The 14,936-nt window shown below is 39.7% G+C and overlaps 1 protein-coding gene across 1 annotated transcript in view; it reads left to right on the top strand.

Moving 5' to 3' along the window:
* Positions 1–14,936, top strand: part of TMTC2 (transmembrane O-mannosyltransferase targeting cadherins 2) — a 209,503-nt gene that overhangs the window by 169,023 nt on the left and 25,544 nt on the right. Inside the window, exon 9 of the mRNA XM_063133826.1 lies at positions 8,196–8,277. Coding sequence (XP_062989896.1) covers positions 8,196–8,277 — 82 coding nt within the window. The remainder of the gene's footprint in view (positions 1–8,195; positions 8,278–14,936) is intronic.

The raw sequence follows: 14,936 nt of genomic DNA, 5'->3' as shown, positions 1-14,936 counted from the left end.
GGATTTTGTAACTGTAATTGTGAAACAGAAGGCACTCTCCTTTAAAAAGAAATATTTTAACATCATCTTGTGACTACATGACATTGTTTGTGTATTCCTTGGTGGTAACAGGGAAGTTGGTAATTAGCAACTTTCAGCCACATATTTTAAAGCCTTTCACTAGAAATGAGGTGGGCAAACACAAGGTTAACTGGGGTTATGAAAGACACATGGGCCTCCTTTCTTATTATGACAAACTAGTCAAACTTAAACAAGTCGCTCATTTATTTATTTTATTTATATATTTGAAGCAGTTTTATGCTGCTCCTCAACCAAAAAGAATCCCAGAGTGGCTTAAATATAATCAATTAAACAAGAAAGTCCCTGTCCTTAAGGTTTACAATCTAAAAAGGAAGAGAAGTCTTAGGGTGCTATAGAAAGGTGTATTTTACAAAAGCCCAATGCATTTTTGCCTCTTGTTTTTTAGGCCTTCTGCAGGGGGTTGTTAGAATGTCTGCAGAAATTATTAACAAATTGTCTTGTGATGAAGGCGTAAAAAACTAGAGGCTGAAACGTGTCGGGCTTTTGTATAATAAACCTTTCTATAGCATCCTGTGACTTCTCTCCCTTTTTTTGCACACCTTGGATGCCCACCCTCCTTGCACCCTCACAATCTAAAAAGACACGACACACACGGAAAAAGGAATGGGAAGGTGAGTGGGGGGAAATTAATTCTTTCAGCTGGGCTTGTGGAATGGCCCTGCTCTCCTTCTCATCTCCCTCCATATAGCCTCCCAAAATGGCTACTCATGGTAACAATTCATTATTGCATAAAGTCATTAATGCATATAATGCCATCTTGAGCACGTGTGTGTGTGTGTGTGTGTGTGTGTGTGTGTGTGTGAAAAGATGAGTTATAAATCAAATAAGTAAAATTAAATATGCAGTCGCCATGCAATTCTAGAAGACTATTCTGAACACTTTGTGCTCAAATTGTGGCTTTTTGAGGGCCAGTCTAGACCTGACTTAAATGCTTCTTTGCTTTTAACATGTAGATTTTTGAAAAATGGAAAGAGCAACCAGGGGCGTGTGGGGTGGTGGTGATTAAGAGTATTTCAGCAAGCATAGAGAGGAAGAATGCCTCTCCATCCTATTCCACTGTCCTGGTGAAAATTTGCTCTGGGGAAAATTCCCAGATGTTTCATTTCTGCCAATTGCAAATACCAACTGAATGAAAATAGATTTTGCTTAGGATTGCAGTAGGGATGGGATGGTTTAAATTTGTATTTTAAAAAACTTGCACTTTAAGTGCAAAGATGCATGTAGCCTCATATCTAGTTTGGCCATTCCTAGAAAGAATTTGGTGCAATTATTATATCCCTTTAATTTTTTAAATTAATTTCTTTGTTGTGACTTTGTGGGTTTTATTTTTCATGCAGGCTATTACAAAAATGAGAGCTATCACTGCCTTGCTTTGGCACTTCACACTACATTTTTTATGCTTATACTTAAAAAGTTTTAAGTGGCACCATGCAAAGTGTGAGCGCAAGAAATATTTGAGTCTGCAAACATGTATCAGGGATCCAGAGTCGGCCAGGAAGTCAGAATGATAGAGGCTCCATATTTAGTGCACAAATGTATGAAACTGCCTTTATACCAACAGAATAACATCAGCCTTGTGAACAGAGGATAACAGTGGGCACTGGGCAACACAGCATAGGTATTTCATCTCCATTATCAAATAGTTTCCTTGTCCAGTTGACTAAATCCCATTAGAGGGTTCTCCTCAATAGAAGTTTGGATACTCCGGTTATGGATATCTGATCTTTCCAAAGTACGAATAACCAAACCTCTGGCCCACAGGCCTAATCCAGCCTACAAAGTCCTTTTGTGCAGTGCACACTGCTCCCATGGGGGACAACACATGAAGCTGGGGATTTGGCTGGTGCTGGGAGGAGCAGCTTCTCTCCCCAGCATTGGCCGAATGGCTTCACATGGGGCGTACCACCAGCTGGCACCAGGAGGAGGAGCCACTCTTCCAAGAGCTGGCCAGGTGGTTTTGCGCAGTGCTCTCTGCCCCCAAGGAGATGGCATGCACCACCTGAATCTAGATATTTGGCCAGCACTTGGAGGAGCAGTGCCAGCGGAGTCCCTTTCTCGGTCCGAGAGAGGAATAGAACCCCATTCCTCTTGCACCATTGAAAAATCCGAAGTAGGTGGAAGGGTGGAGAGATGACATCATTGGGCATGACCATGGATAATGATGTTGCTTGTTGTGGCCACATCTACTCATGTTTCCTGGCCCACGGAAGGCTCAATAGGACCAATTTGGCTTCCCATCAAAAAACTTTCTGCTACCCTGTTCAAAAGCCTCAGTTTTGCACAGAACACTTCAAGAACTCCTATCATGTAATTAGCTGGCACAGTTAAGTTCTCCCCTGCCCACACATATCTTGTTTAACTGAAGTGTTAATATATTTTTTTAATGGAAACATTCATGTATGAAATGAATTTGAGCGAGTTACCTGGCTAATTGTTACCTGAAAAATCTCTACAAATGCATTATTCAGAGCTACTTGACTGCATTAACCTCTCCCATATTTTCTTAGAATTCTAAATTAAAAGTATGCCAGCTGCCTCACCTGAACACAGAAAATTCTACCAGCTGTCAGAGTATACTGGTGTTAATGGGGGGGGGGGAACCTTACCCAGTAATAAAGGGAGACGTGTTCATGCAGATTTTCTCCTTCCTTGCAAACAGCTTTTATAGCTTTTTAATCAAAGAAAAATGTCAGTCCATTTGAATAAAATGTCACCTTTTATTAAATAATTGAATTTTCTACTTTTCAATTATTCTCTGGGTTCTGTTATTTCAAAAGAGTTTTCAATCAGAAAGCTCAGTGGTATATATCTTGCATTACTAACTGGATTAGCCAAAGGCCACTAGGATATTACTGTGGTCCCTGAACGGTGAGAAGTTCTAGGGGCAATGCTATAGGGACTACTTCACTTTGAATGAAAGAATGCTAGAGATGGATGGCTGTGTCTATAATAACTGCTTTATTTACCAATATAAAAGCATAATGGAAGCAACAGGAACTCCTATAGCAAGGCTGCACACCCGATTCTACTTAACTCTATTTAGAATCTCTCTGCCACTCTGTCCATTCTAACTGTTGTTTGCTTTGTTTACACACACATCCGCTGAACACTAGTCTCAGACTTCCACCCCTGCAGATGAATTGCCCATTCAGTAAACATTCAGGATATTATTATTATTATTATTATTATTATTATTATTATTATTATTATTATTATTATTATTATTACTATTTTAAGTCCAGCACTGTAAGTGATACCATGTTGGGGACTAGAGGCATTTAGGAAAAAGAAGATGGCAGCTGCTGTGGACCTGTCCAGCACCTCTCCTTACACTGCCAGGTCCTTGAAAGGAGAAACACCAGTGCTGCCCTCATATGGGTACAATTCTTTTTTTTAATGATGCAACTCTGGAAGTGGAAGCACAGGCCCAGGTCGCCTCTCCCTACTATGTGTTCTTGCCATTGTGTTCCCCTGACACATGGTATGGTAGCTGTGAAAGGGAACGCCATGAGGAGACTGGACCACCAAGGAAGTAGGCTGGAGGGGTATAAGATCACCACCAGCAGGCCTTGAGAGGGAGTGTCACCAGGGAAAAACTTGAGAGGGACCCTTACCTGCCACCCCTCAAAATCAGCACTGTATTTGGTGATACACATACTCTCAGTAATCAGGCAGACACACACAACACTGTCCATTGCATGTATGGATAGTGTTCTGCGAATCTCCCCAGCATAAACCTACAGTTTAGTGCTCATGGACAACTGGGCTTGAGCCTTCACACTTCTTTTAGGAATGTAGCTGGAAGGAAATGGGGAACAGTTACATCTGAGCCAAGGTGGACCAATGAAAAGTGTAAGCAGAATAGCTGGTTGGCACCTTCCTTACTTTGACAAAACTGAGATCATTGGCCCAGGCAAGCTTTTGAGTTGGGCCTAACTATCCAGAGTCAGTTGGGACTGCTCTATTCAATAAGCAACTTCAAAGGTTTTAAGTTAACGCCTAATCCCCTTATTGATACTCTATAAAGTTCATGTTACATTATAGGCATTTTATGGGAGGGTATGCCTGTCTGCTGCTCCCTCAGAGAAAGAGGACCATTGTCCAAACACATACCCATATGGGCCTAATGATCCTAGAATGATCCATTTCTCATTACTGATTTAGTAGTGAAGTGTGCATATTTACAAAATTCCGAGGCTGTGTGCGAATTTCTCTGTAATTATTTCTCTCTCGTAGCTGGAAAATAGTATATTTATGTTTGCATCCAGAATAAACTAGTGACCTCTGGTAGAAAGACCTTTAATAATATCTTAATATTAAATCAGAAATCATCCCACTTAAAAAAAATAGCAATAGTCATTCAAACACCTACACAGGAAGATGGATCTGCATGCTGTGGCAACAATGTAAATCTATTTAAGCCATTCTAACTCTCACATCCATTTTTGTCTTTAAATGAGAAAATATTCTTCTCCCTGTTACCTTCCTCCTAGTCATCCTTTGGGTTAAATTCCTGTAATGGGCTAAATATAAAAGTCAGCGGTCAGTCAAAGTATTACAGGACATGGATGCTCTTATTCTGGTTTTATTAAGAAAAGGAGCACCAACACTATCTGGTTTTAAAAGTTATATTTGGCAGGAGATGCAAGTTTCATAAATGTCAAAAGTTAGCAATAAAATAGCCTTGTTCTGTCAAATGATGAAGTTCTACGCCGTCCGACAGACAAAAAGATTTGCAAAATGTATGCAAATTAATAGTGCTTGCTTCTCCACTATTTTTAAGAGCAGGAAAATTGATTGAATATGATACTTCCCTAGTAATCATTTAACATTTTGGAGGACATAGTCAAATGACACTTAATAAATGACCTGTATCATCCGGCTGCAGACCAGAGGGAGAGGAGAGAAGTAGGGCTATTCTATCATCTCTGCTGAGATGCCAGCTGCCTTCAGCAGTTCCCAGCTGTCACCTAGCTGGCAGCCATTCCAGCAGACTACCTGAATGGTTTCTATTCTAGCTGCTAGTTATAAGAAATGGTGCTTAAACCTCCTTTTCCCCTCCCTCCCTCTCTCCCCATTCCCCCCCCCTTTTTTTTTTGCATGTCATGCCTTTTGGACTGTAAGCATGAGGGCACGGTCTGTCTTACTACTGATATTTGTAAGTCACTCAGAAGCCTTTTTGCTAAAGAATGGCATTTAGGGTGCAATCCTATCAATTGCACTCTCAGTGATCATAAGCCCCTGAACTTGGAGGCTTACAATCATCCAGTGCAGGGCAGGAGGAGTGGCAGAAGTGATCTTCGCCTCCCTCATCCTGCCACATTGCATTTTTCACTAGTCAGGCATTTATTTTCTGTCTGAGGGAAGGAGGCTGGAATAAGCTCCGGATAGCTCATATCCTACCTTTTCCAATCCTCTCCCCTCCCCACCCACTGAAATGACCCTTTGTCTTCTTCATTGAGATTGGATTCCAGACTTTGGAGGCCAGCCAGAGTGGTTCTTTCCATGCCTGCTGTGAGGGGTTGGGTGAGGGGGCAGATTTCTGACTCCTGCTTCCGAGGTTGGAGTGCTGTCCTGATCTCAAAGGAAAGACTCCAATCAATCTTATGGCCCCTCAGGCCCTTATCTAGTCCATAACCATGCTCAGGCACTGATTTGGAACAGCCATTGCCTCACCTTGAAAAGGAGAGGTAGAGCTGCCGCATATTGATGACCCCTCACCCCACATCTCTGGATAACCTCTCCCAATTGTTTCATGTAGATGTTAAACAGCATATGGAATAAAACAGAGCCCTGTGAGACCCCATGGCCTAGATGCTATGGCCCAAAACAATAATCCCCCAGCAACACCTTCTGGACCGACCATTAAAGGCTGGATAGGCTGGATAGACTGTCTGGGCTGTCTCCCAGCCCAGACAGCCTATCCAGAAGGATACCATGGTCGATGGTATCAAAAGCCACTGACAGGTTCAAGAGAATCAACAGGGTCATACTCCCCCTGTCCCTCTCCTGGCAAAGGTCATCCTCCAGGGGGACCAAGGCAATTTCTCTTCCAAAAACAGGCCTGAAGCCCGATTGAAATGGATCTAGATAATCCGTTTCATTCATGAGTGTCTGGAGTTGACCTGCGACCACCTGCTCAAGCACCTTGCCCAAGAAGGGAACATTAGTCATCGACATATAATTGTTAATGTCCTCTGGATCCAGGTTAGGCTTTTTCAGGAGTGGTCAGATTACTGCCTCTTTTAAAGAGGATGGCACCACTCCCTCTCTCAGGGAGGCATTTACAACCTCCTGGACCCAGCTGGCAATCCCCTCATTATTTAATGTAATGAGCCATGAGGGTCAAGGGTCGAGCACACAGGTGGTCGACCAGACTTGGCCAAGCACCTGTAGCCTCCCCAGTTTCCCATGCATGAGATAAAGCCCAGGGGAAGACATCACAAGGTAAACACTTCCATGGGGCCTTTCAGAACAGGAAGTGCTGACAGCCAGGGAGTCTACAGAGTGATGGAAAGTTGTGAAAGAAAACACACACACAGCACACTTGGCCACCTTGCAAATGCAAGCTCAAAAATACTACCAAGCAAAGTTCTAAAGTGCCCTGAGACTGAGGCAGAAAAATGGAAGCCTCTTTAACACGGGGAAGAAAATGTTCAGGAAATTGGTGGATAAATTTCCCCACAGCATGTTTTCTGTATGGATGGGGGGCAGGGGAGAATTGGCATTGCTTTTTGTTTCATGAAGACAATTCTTTGGCTGTGGCCTTTTCTCTAGAAATCTGAGCATGCAATGAGACATGAGAATTAGCCGGCTAAGACTAGTAATGTTTGTCTGTTTCAGGGCAATGATACAAGAGATGTAAATGTTAGTTCAGTCAGCATTAGTATTATGTTCCAGTTTTGGTCTGCAATTTGGGAGACCTGCAGATGAATGCTTTGTGACATTAAACTTTTGCCAGAGGAGGAGGATAACTTTAATGCCCTGTTCTGATTTTTAGTTTGTTGTGTTTATCCCATAATCCAAATTATCCTTATAGTTCTGCCAGGAGGCACTAATTCTGCCTTTCCTCTCATAGTTGCCTTTCCTCCTTTTGAGCATTGTTTATGTGTTTGCTTTATTTCACTCACCATGATTTCCTCATGGGAATGAGGTATTGGACTTGTCAGATAAACTCGGCATTGAACTCTGAATCTGTGCATGGGCAATTACTGGCAGGTGAACATTTCATGCAGATCTTCTCTCTTAAGTGTACATGGCAAGGTCCCCACATATTCCCATTCACTACTTTAGTCAGGATTTCACTTATCCTCCTCACCTCATCGCAAATCTGTAGAGATGCTATGGGTCACACATGAACCAACAACAAGTCTGAAAAGAAAAGGAACAGGAGCAGCATGGTTGACTTCCAGTTCTCTCTGGATGCTTTGCCATATATATATATATATATATATATATATATATATATATATATATGGTACCTGAAGGAGAAGAGGCCCTGTGTTATGGGAAAGATTCACCTTACCTCACTCTTTCCAACCACAACACTCTAATCCAGAAATAGACAGTAGCGAAGTGAGCTGAGATGAACTTTCCAGAAGACATCCTTCTGCCCTATGCTTCAGCTGGAAATATTCAGCTTCTGAGATAGAGGGAGATGGAGGCACCTTCCTCCCTGAACCCCTCAGTATGCAGCAACAAGGAATAGACATCATGAAATATCAGCCAGAACTGCTTGGCCCTGACTTGGATACAAAACGTATATACCAGGTGCAGAAAACATTCTTGGTCCATGAACCTGATTTGTTTGTTTGTTTTTATATTACAAGCAGTGTAAGAATAATTAGCAAAAAGGAACATGGTGTTGTGGGAGTGTAATGGAAGAAAATGGCGTGAACTTTTTGTTCTAGCAGGACTGTAACGAAGACTCTTGTGGCACCTTAAAGGCTAACAAATTTATTCTGACATAAGCTTGCATGAGCTGCAGACTACTTCACCAGATGCAATCGTCCATGGAAGCTAATGCCAGATCATAAATAGTTTAAGCACGACAATGTTGCAATGACACAGTATCCAAATAATCCACCCTATTTCTCCTTTTTCTTTTTCTTAAGGGTCGTAAGAATGAGGCAGAAAAGTATTTCTTAAAGGCAATTCAGCTCGATCCTACCAAGGGAAACTGTTATATGCATTATGGTAAGTTTGTAATAGATAATGTTTCCCAGTTTACTGATTCTCTTCAAGTGATCAAGGATTGAAAAACTGCTGCTGGCAGGATGTGGCTTTGAATGAAATAAATTAAACATGCTAGTTCAAACTATTGTTCCAATGTGTCAGTTGCACTGTGGCCCCACAGCCCCATGGGCCAGCTGGCAGTGCTGTGAGAACAAGGAACTAGCTGCCTCCGTCCATTACAGCATAAACTGGGGACCCCAGTATTCAGAGATCAGAGCATCACAGCGAGCATGAAAAGGCCCCTTTTCATTGTAAATTGTATGACATTCAAGTGAAGCTCACTTCAAAATTGCTGCCTTTCTCAATGGGGAATGGAAGAAAATTAATATTTATTAAACACAGAAATGTTCATCAGCATATTTGTTATCATTGGACTAGTGATAGTAGCCCTTTGTAATGTTGGGTGAGCAAATCAATATTATTCCACAGTGAACATCAATCCAGGACAGTCAAGTTTCTATTTCCATCATTTAAAATTTATAAATGTAGACATCTTCTATATTATAAGATTACTTCTAGCCCTATTCCACATATCGCTGAAAGCCCCCTTCCACCATTAAGCAGATGTTTTGTACTCTGAGCTTTGGCAGCATCGACCACCTGTCTGGAGGAGAAAGGACAGATCTGGATTTGAGTGGTGGGGCCCCATGAGCACAGAACCAGGGATTTAACCTGCAACTGAATCAGACCCAAAAGCAGGATGACAAAGAGAGAAACAGGAGTGTGCATGTACAGAGTCTCCCTCACACCTCTTTCATTAGCCCCTTACACATTCTATATAGGAAAACCATACAAGTGCATCAGTTTCGTTAGAAAGATCACAGTGTGCTGACTCATAAGCCTCCCCCTTTTAAGAACTTATTCAAGCAAGGCCAAAGTAATATGGGGAGGGTGGGGTACATTTTTATTTTGGATTTAATAACTTGTATTAGATTATGTTGGTACTCTAATACAAGTTATTAAATCCAAAATCTTAGTACTTAGTATGGTACTAAGCAGTCAAAGATACTTCATGATCAGCTTTTTTCTTTTTACTGTTTCTAACTTGAAGACAGAAAATTCATTAATGATGAAATTGAACAAATGCAAGGAAATGGAGTAAGCTTAATTGATGATGATAAACAGCAGCCGTTATAAGTGTGTATTTTTGTAAACCTTCTGGTTCCAACTGATTTAGTTAAATGAACAGCAGGCATCCCATACAAATGAAAGATGTTCAAAACAGAAGATAAGTTATGCATTGTCTGGTTATTTTATTTTGTTTGGGGGCAAGATTTATGACTATCTTAGCCTCTTTCAACTTTTAGTTATACTTTTGTTGCATGCAACTAATTTCTTCTTCAGAAACATCGATACAGTTGAACAGGGACTGATGAGCATTATAATACATACCCAAATTTGTGACTCTGGCACCAGCAGATCTCCCTTTCTGGATCAGGGCATCTGCTGGCAATGTGCCATTTGGTGAGCTTAAGGCAGTTCAACAGAATTCATGTCTCTAGAAAATAGTAGTGTGAAATATGCCTGGTCAGGAGAGCATTTCCAAAGGGCTGTCTGGCAAACGAAGACTTTCCTGTTTTACCCAGGCTTTCCAGTGCGATAGCTCTCTTGTTGAGTAGTGGGATAGTTCCTGTAAGTTTGTGTTTGAACTATACAAACACACAAACAAGGGTTTTATTTTTGTTGTGCTTAGATTAGATAGTACACTGACTCAGGTAGTTATGCGAACTGGCAAGTATAACATTTTAAAAATAAGTTGATACTTTCTCTGCAAAGTTTCTACTGTAAGCTTCAGATGGTTACATTAGAAATGGGACAAAATATACTTATATTTGAATCACCAGATAAAATAGGTTCAAGTATCCTGCAGCTGAATTAGATTGGAATGAAAAATTGAAATGCTCTGTCTTTCTGATTTTGATTTTCTTCAGGACCAAATTTGCATTGCATCCATTTGGATGCTGAAGCCTGCAAGAGTAGACACACTTACTTGAGAGTAAGCTCTATTGAAATCACTACAATTTACTTCTGAGTATCATAGATTGAATCTGGCTGCCTATTACGTATCCATGAGTGAGACACCTTAAAAATCCGTTATTTAACAAAGGCCCATAGATGTACATTAATGGCTGCTTGGTTGCAATGCTCTGTATGAAGGATTTCCCCTGATATATATTTTGTTGTAGCTGATGCAGAACACAGCAGCTTATTTGTTATGAAGTATTTCATTCTATGGAAATGAGATGGGATGACTATAAGAATACATTGTTGTGTTTCTGATGGGAACAATAAGGTGTGGACAATATGGAGCTGAATCTTTTCTACATCTGCTTTGAGGTGGTAATAATAAGACATCCATAAGTAAATATCAAAGATACAGGATATAAAGGTTCAGGGATGGAAAACTGTTGTCTTGTCTACACCTAAGGGTACATCAGGAGGGAGGGGAGAGGATCACAAACTTACCTGCTTCTGCAATCCTCCCCCAGCATCTAATCGTGTAGATATGCCGTGTGTGTGTGTGTGTGTGTGGTGCACCTACAGATAAATCTGTGTTCAAATTAGTCCCCTGAAATAGTACAGAGTGGATATCAAATTGACCATTGGTCTATTTAGCTCAGTGTTGTCTATACTGAGGTAATGGCTCTCTAGGGCTCCAGAGATGAGTCTCCCCAGTCCTACCTGGAGATGCCAGGAATTGAACCTGGTACTTTTTGCATGCAAAGCATGTGCTCTATCACTGAGCTACAACCCTGGCCTTAAAAGTAACCTACCATTTGGTAATACATCAGGGAATGGAATGCAGAGGAACAAAAATAGGCACCAGTGGAGTTGGTGAAATATATTTTAAAAATGAAATAACATTTGGAAACTGTGGAGAGGACAATGTATTGAAGGCCTATTGAGAATAGAATAAAGCAGTGGTCTATTAGATAGAGGATAGGAAGCTTCACTTGGATTGACTAGCAGACTTGGGCTGTGTTTCAGATGTCATGATCATGGGGAGGAGTTTTGAAGCTCTTGGCTGTGCTTTGGAGGAACCACTACTTGTCTTCTGAACCTGACAAATCATGGTTATTCTTAACTTTGCTTTTTAAGAAAAGAAATGAAAAAGCCAACTTCAAATCATGGGTTATGGACCTGGCTTGTTTCAACAAGCTATAGTAATGATTAACCATTTTAAACTGCAATTAATCAAAAATGGAAGCAAAAAATTCCAGTTACCTCATGGCTGTATTCTAAACTACCCAGCAAGCAGTATGAAGTATGAACAGTTTGTCTCCAAAGCAATTGCCATTAGCAGAAGTATATCTCAGGTTGACACTGCAGATATTTCCTCACAATTCCTCATGAATTTGCTTTAGTAAGTTGTCATTTGTATATTTCATAACCCTTCTATACCCATGCTAAACCACAGGGAATTACCTCCATATTAGTAATGTAAATCTCAAAGAATAATCTCTTGGCATACCAAGAGGTGATAAAACTTGTGGCAATAACCCTAGAAATAGTGCAACTCATCGAGGAGCCAAACTGGACATTTGTGACTTAGAATTCAGCAATATTGTATGCATTATTCATTTTAGTTTTAAGGTGTTGTCAGAGTTTCTTTTCATCATATGTATATAGTTGTCACATTCTTTTACAGTTCCTTTGTATTTATACAGATATTGAAATGATTCATAAATGTAATCTGTATTTTCAAAGGATATGAATTGTGTCTTATCTTCCAAAACTGGGTTAAATAAAGGAAATGTCAAAATGGCACAAGATAAGATTCTTAGTCCCTTTCATTTCTCTATATCATAGTAAAAGAAGTACATCATGTCTATTCACTTAATGTGCAATGCATCATTTTATTGTAACATGAGATTTTCAATTCAACAGCTCAGCAATTGCACACACATTTGATTGTAATTTGAGGGTAGTTTTATTTATTTATTTATTAGATTTCTAGATTTCAAAATAACCCCATCTCCTCAGGAATCTAATTATACATACTGCAATGCTATACATGTCTAGTTAGACGTAAGCTCCATTTATTTCAGTGGGACTTACTCTTAGGTAAGTGTGCATTGGATTGCAGCCGCAGTCAATTCATGGACCTCAGTGCTTCATTTCACATGGTTTGTCAGCACAGGCAAATACGTATATGCCCCCTTTCCATTTTTAGGAAGTTTTGCTATTTAAAAAATGACTGGAGGACTATGGGGAATAATTCCTCAATACGTTTAATGCATATTTACTTCCCCACCTCACTTTTACCCCTCTCTTAATATTCCATTTCCTACTCTATCAACAGCAACTCACAAGAACATGGTAAGATTTCTTTAGGACAGGCCGGCAACATTTAAAACAAATAACCCATCTTAGGGTTTCTTCAGGCAACCTGGTGAATTGGCTATAAGTAATCAACCAGAGTTTGAAAAGGGGTTTCTACAGAAGAATTGCCATGTGAATTGCCGAGAGTGGTCCATGTACATGTGGACAGGTTTAATGCATATACATTAGAGCCTTTTTTTGGATCAGAAGTATTTATCCTGATACAAGAAAGATGCAAAAGTGGTTTGGGGTTTCTGATTTTTTTTTCTTGAATTAGGTTACTGTACTTGTGCACTAACTTCAAATGCCCTATGTGAACTGCATGTATGACCCTAGAATCCTCAGTGTTCCTAAGCAATTGTGCTGGAATTCTTCAACAACTAAATCAGTGTTAAAAGGATTATTTCATGGTAGATAGTTTGAAACCTACTACCATGCTGGAATGGAAAAATTCACAGGACACGATCTACACGGAATGGAAACCTTCCTTATAAAGTCGCAAATACATGAAATATCAAGATGATATAGGACATACTTCCTTCTTCTTACCATGCATATTTTTAAAACAACAACATGATACTGAGCAATAATGGGACTAGTTTGATTTAGAATACCTTGCAATTTTCTATAGTGCACAAAAGAACTGTGTGATACTTAAATGTAAGGTAGGTTAAAAGTGAGAAATAAGGGTTTCAAAAATCCCACTGACTTGAATTCAAAAAACTGAATTTGTATCATAACAGGCAGGAAACAACAAAGATGTTCTGCTAAATAACATTCTTTTCATTAAGAACCACTGAGACTTGAAGTTAATTTCCTTTGAATAATACATTTTTCTAATATTGTAAATCACTTAATGATTCTGTGTTATAATAAAATTGATTATTCACATTAAATTACTGTAATTACACACTCGCTTGATATAATTTAGAACTGATCTTGTAGTATGCTGTTCTCTGTAGCTGAACCTGCAGAGTTTTTGTTGGTTAATGTTTTTAATTTTTGTTCTTAGTTCAGTCTGGTTAACGTAGCATGCAGTTAATAATTCACAATACATATCAGTCTATTATTGTAAGCAGAACTGGATCATAGGGATCCTGGAGTGCTGAGAGTATTTTTGGCATCAATTTTTATTTTTTTAATGCTTCAAAGTGCAGCACTTCAAATGAATAATAATTATTGTGAATAACCATTGGTTACTCTGAAGTAACTTGTCAACAAATACTAGTTCTTTGTTCAGTTATTCCAAGACTTGTTTTTAGTAGTGAAACCATTAAAAAAAATAAGGGTTATATCCAATTATGTTCCTCCACTCATAGAATCTTTTTGCTCCAGAGGAAGCTCCCATGAATGGAAGGGGAAGGAAGCAATTTTCATAAATTCTCCCTTTCTTGTGCAATGACCCCACCCCCATGCCACCTCCGACACTGTTTCAAGAGGACCCAAACCCTTTGGATCCAATACAGGGGTCACTCAAGGGACTGTGATGGAAATAATACATCAGCAAAAAAATGCCTTCTTCCCTTCTATTCATGGAGGTTTCCACTGGCCTGAAGAGCTCTCTGTGAGTGAAGGGGCATGATTTAATACAACCCCAAAGGTGTTTTCTTGTTTCTGCAGTAATTGTTGCATGTTATATGTTTGCAGTTACTGTAGTCTCTATCATCCATAAAAACAGCTGTAATCACTTGCTGATTATGTCTTTATGTCAATGGGCCCATTCAGAAGACACCTTAAACCATGGTGAATAAGGCTTTTTGCTTTATTCATGGTGGTTAAGGCCGTGGTTTAAGGTGTCTTCTGAACACAGCCTGACTTTCTGGCTTAAGAACCATGGTTAAAGCCATGTTTTAAGGTGTCTTCTGAATGGGGCCATCATCAGTTATGAAATAAGAAATACCTGATCTTTTGTTGAAGTTCAACTTACAGAAAATAGTCAGTCTTTGTTCGAGGAAGGAAAGGGACAGGAGAGGTGATTTCTGCTGCTGCTTTATAAGAGCAGAGCTGTGTCGGAGACCCTATATAATTGATCTGGGTAATATAATAACCTATTATTAGTTGCAAATGATATACATAATTATAAATGTAAATGATAATGATATAGGTAATTATATTGCCCTATATAACAAGACAATATAATTATCTATTATTAGTTGCAAATGATAAAACTAACTCTAAGCCAAACATTCTTAGCTCCTGATTATCGTGCTTGCTTAAATCAGTTGCTATAGTTCTTGAAGGCAATGATGCTTGTAGTGGTACAGTCTGTCATGTTTGCTTGATTACTGTCCTGCATG

The sequence above is a fragment of the Elgaria multicarinata genome, chromosome 9 (genome assembly GCF_023053635.1).
Source record: "Elgaria multicarinata webbii isolate HBS135686 ecotype San Diego chromosome 9, rElgMul1.1.pri, whole genome shotgun sequence".
Classification (NCBI taxonomy): Eukaryota; Metazoa; Chordata; class Lepidosauria; order Squamata; family Anguidae; genus Elgaria; species Elgaria multicarinata.
This window is presented reverse-complemented; position numbering and strand designations above follow the sequence as displayed.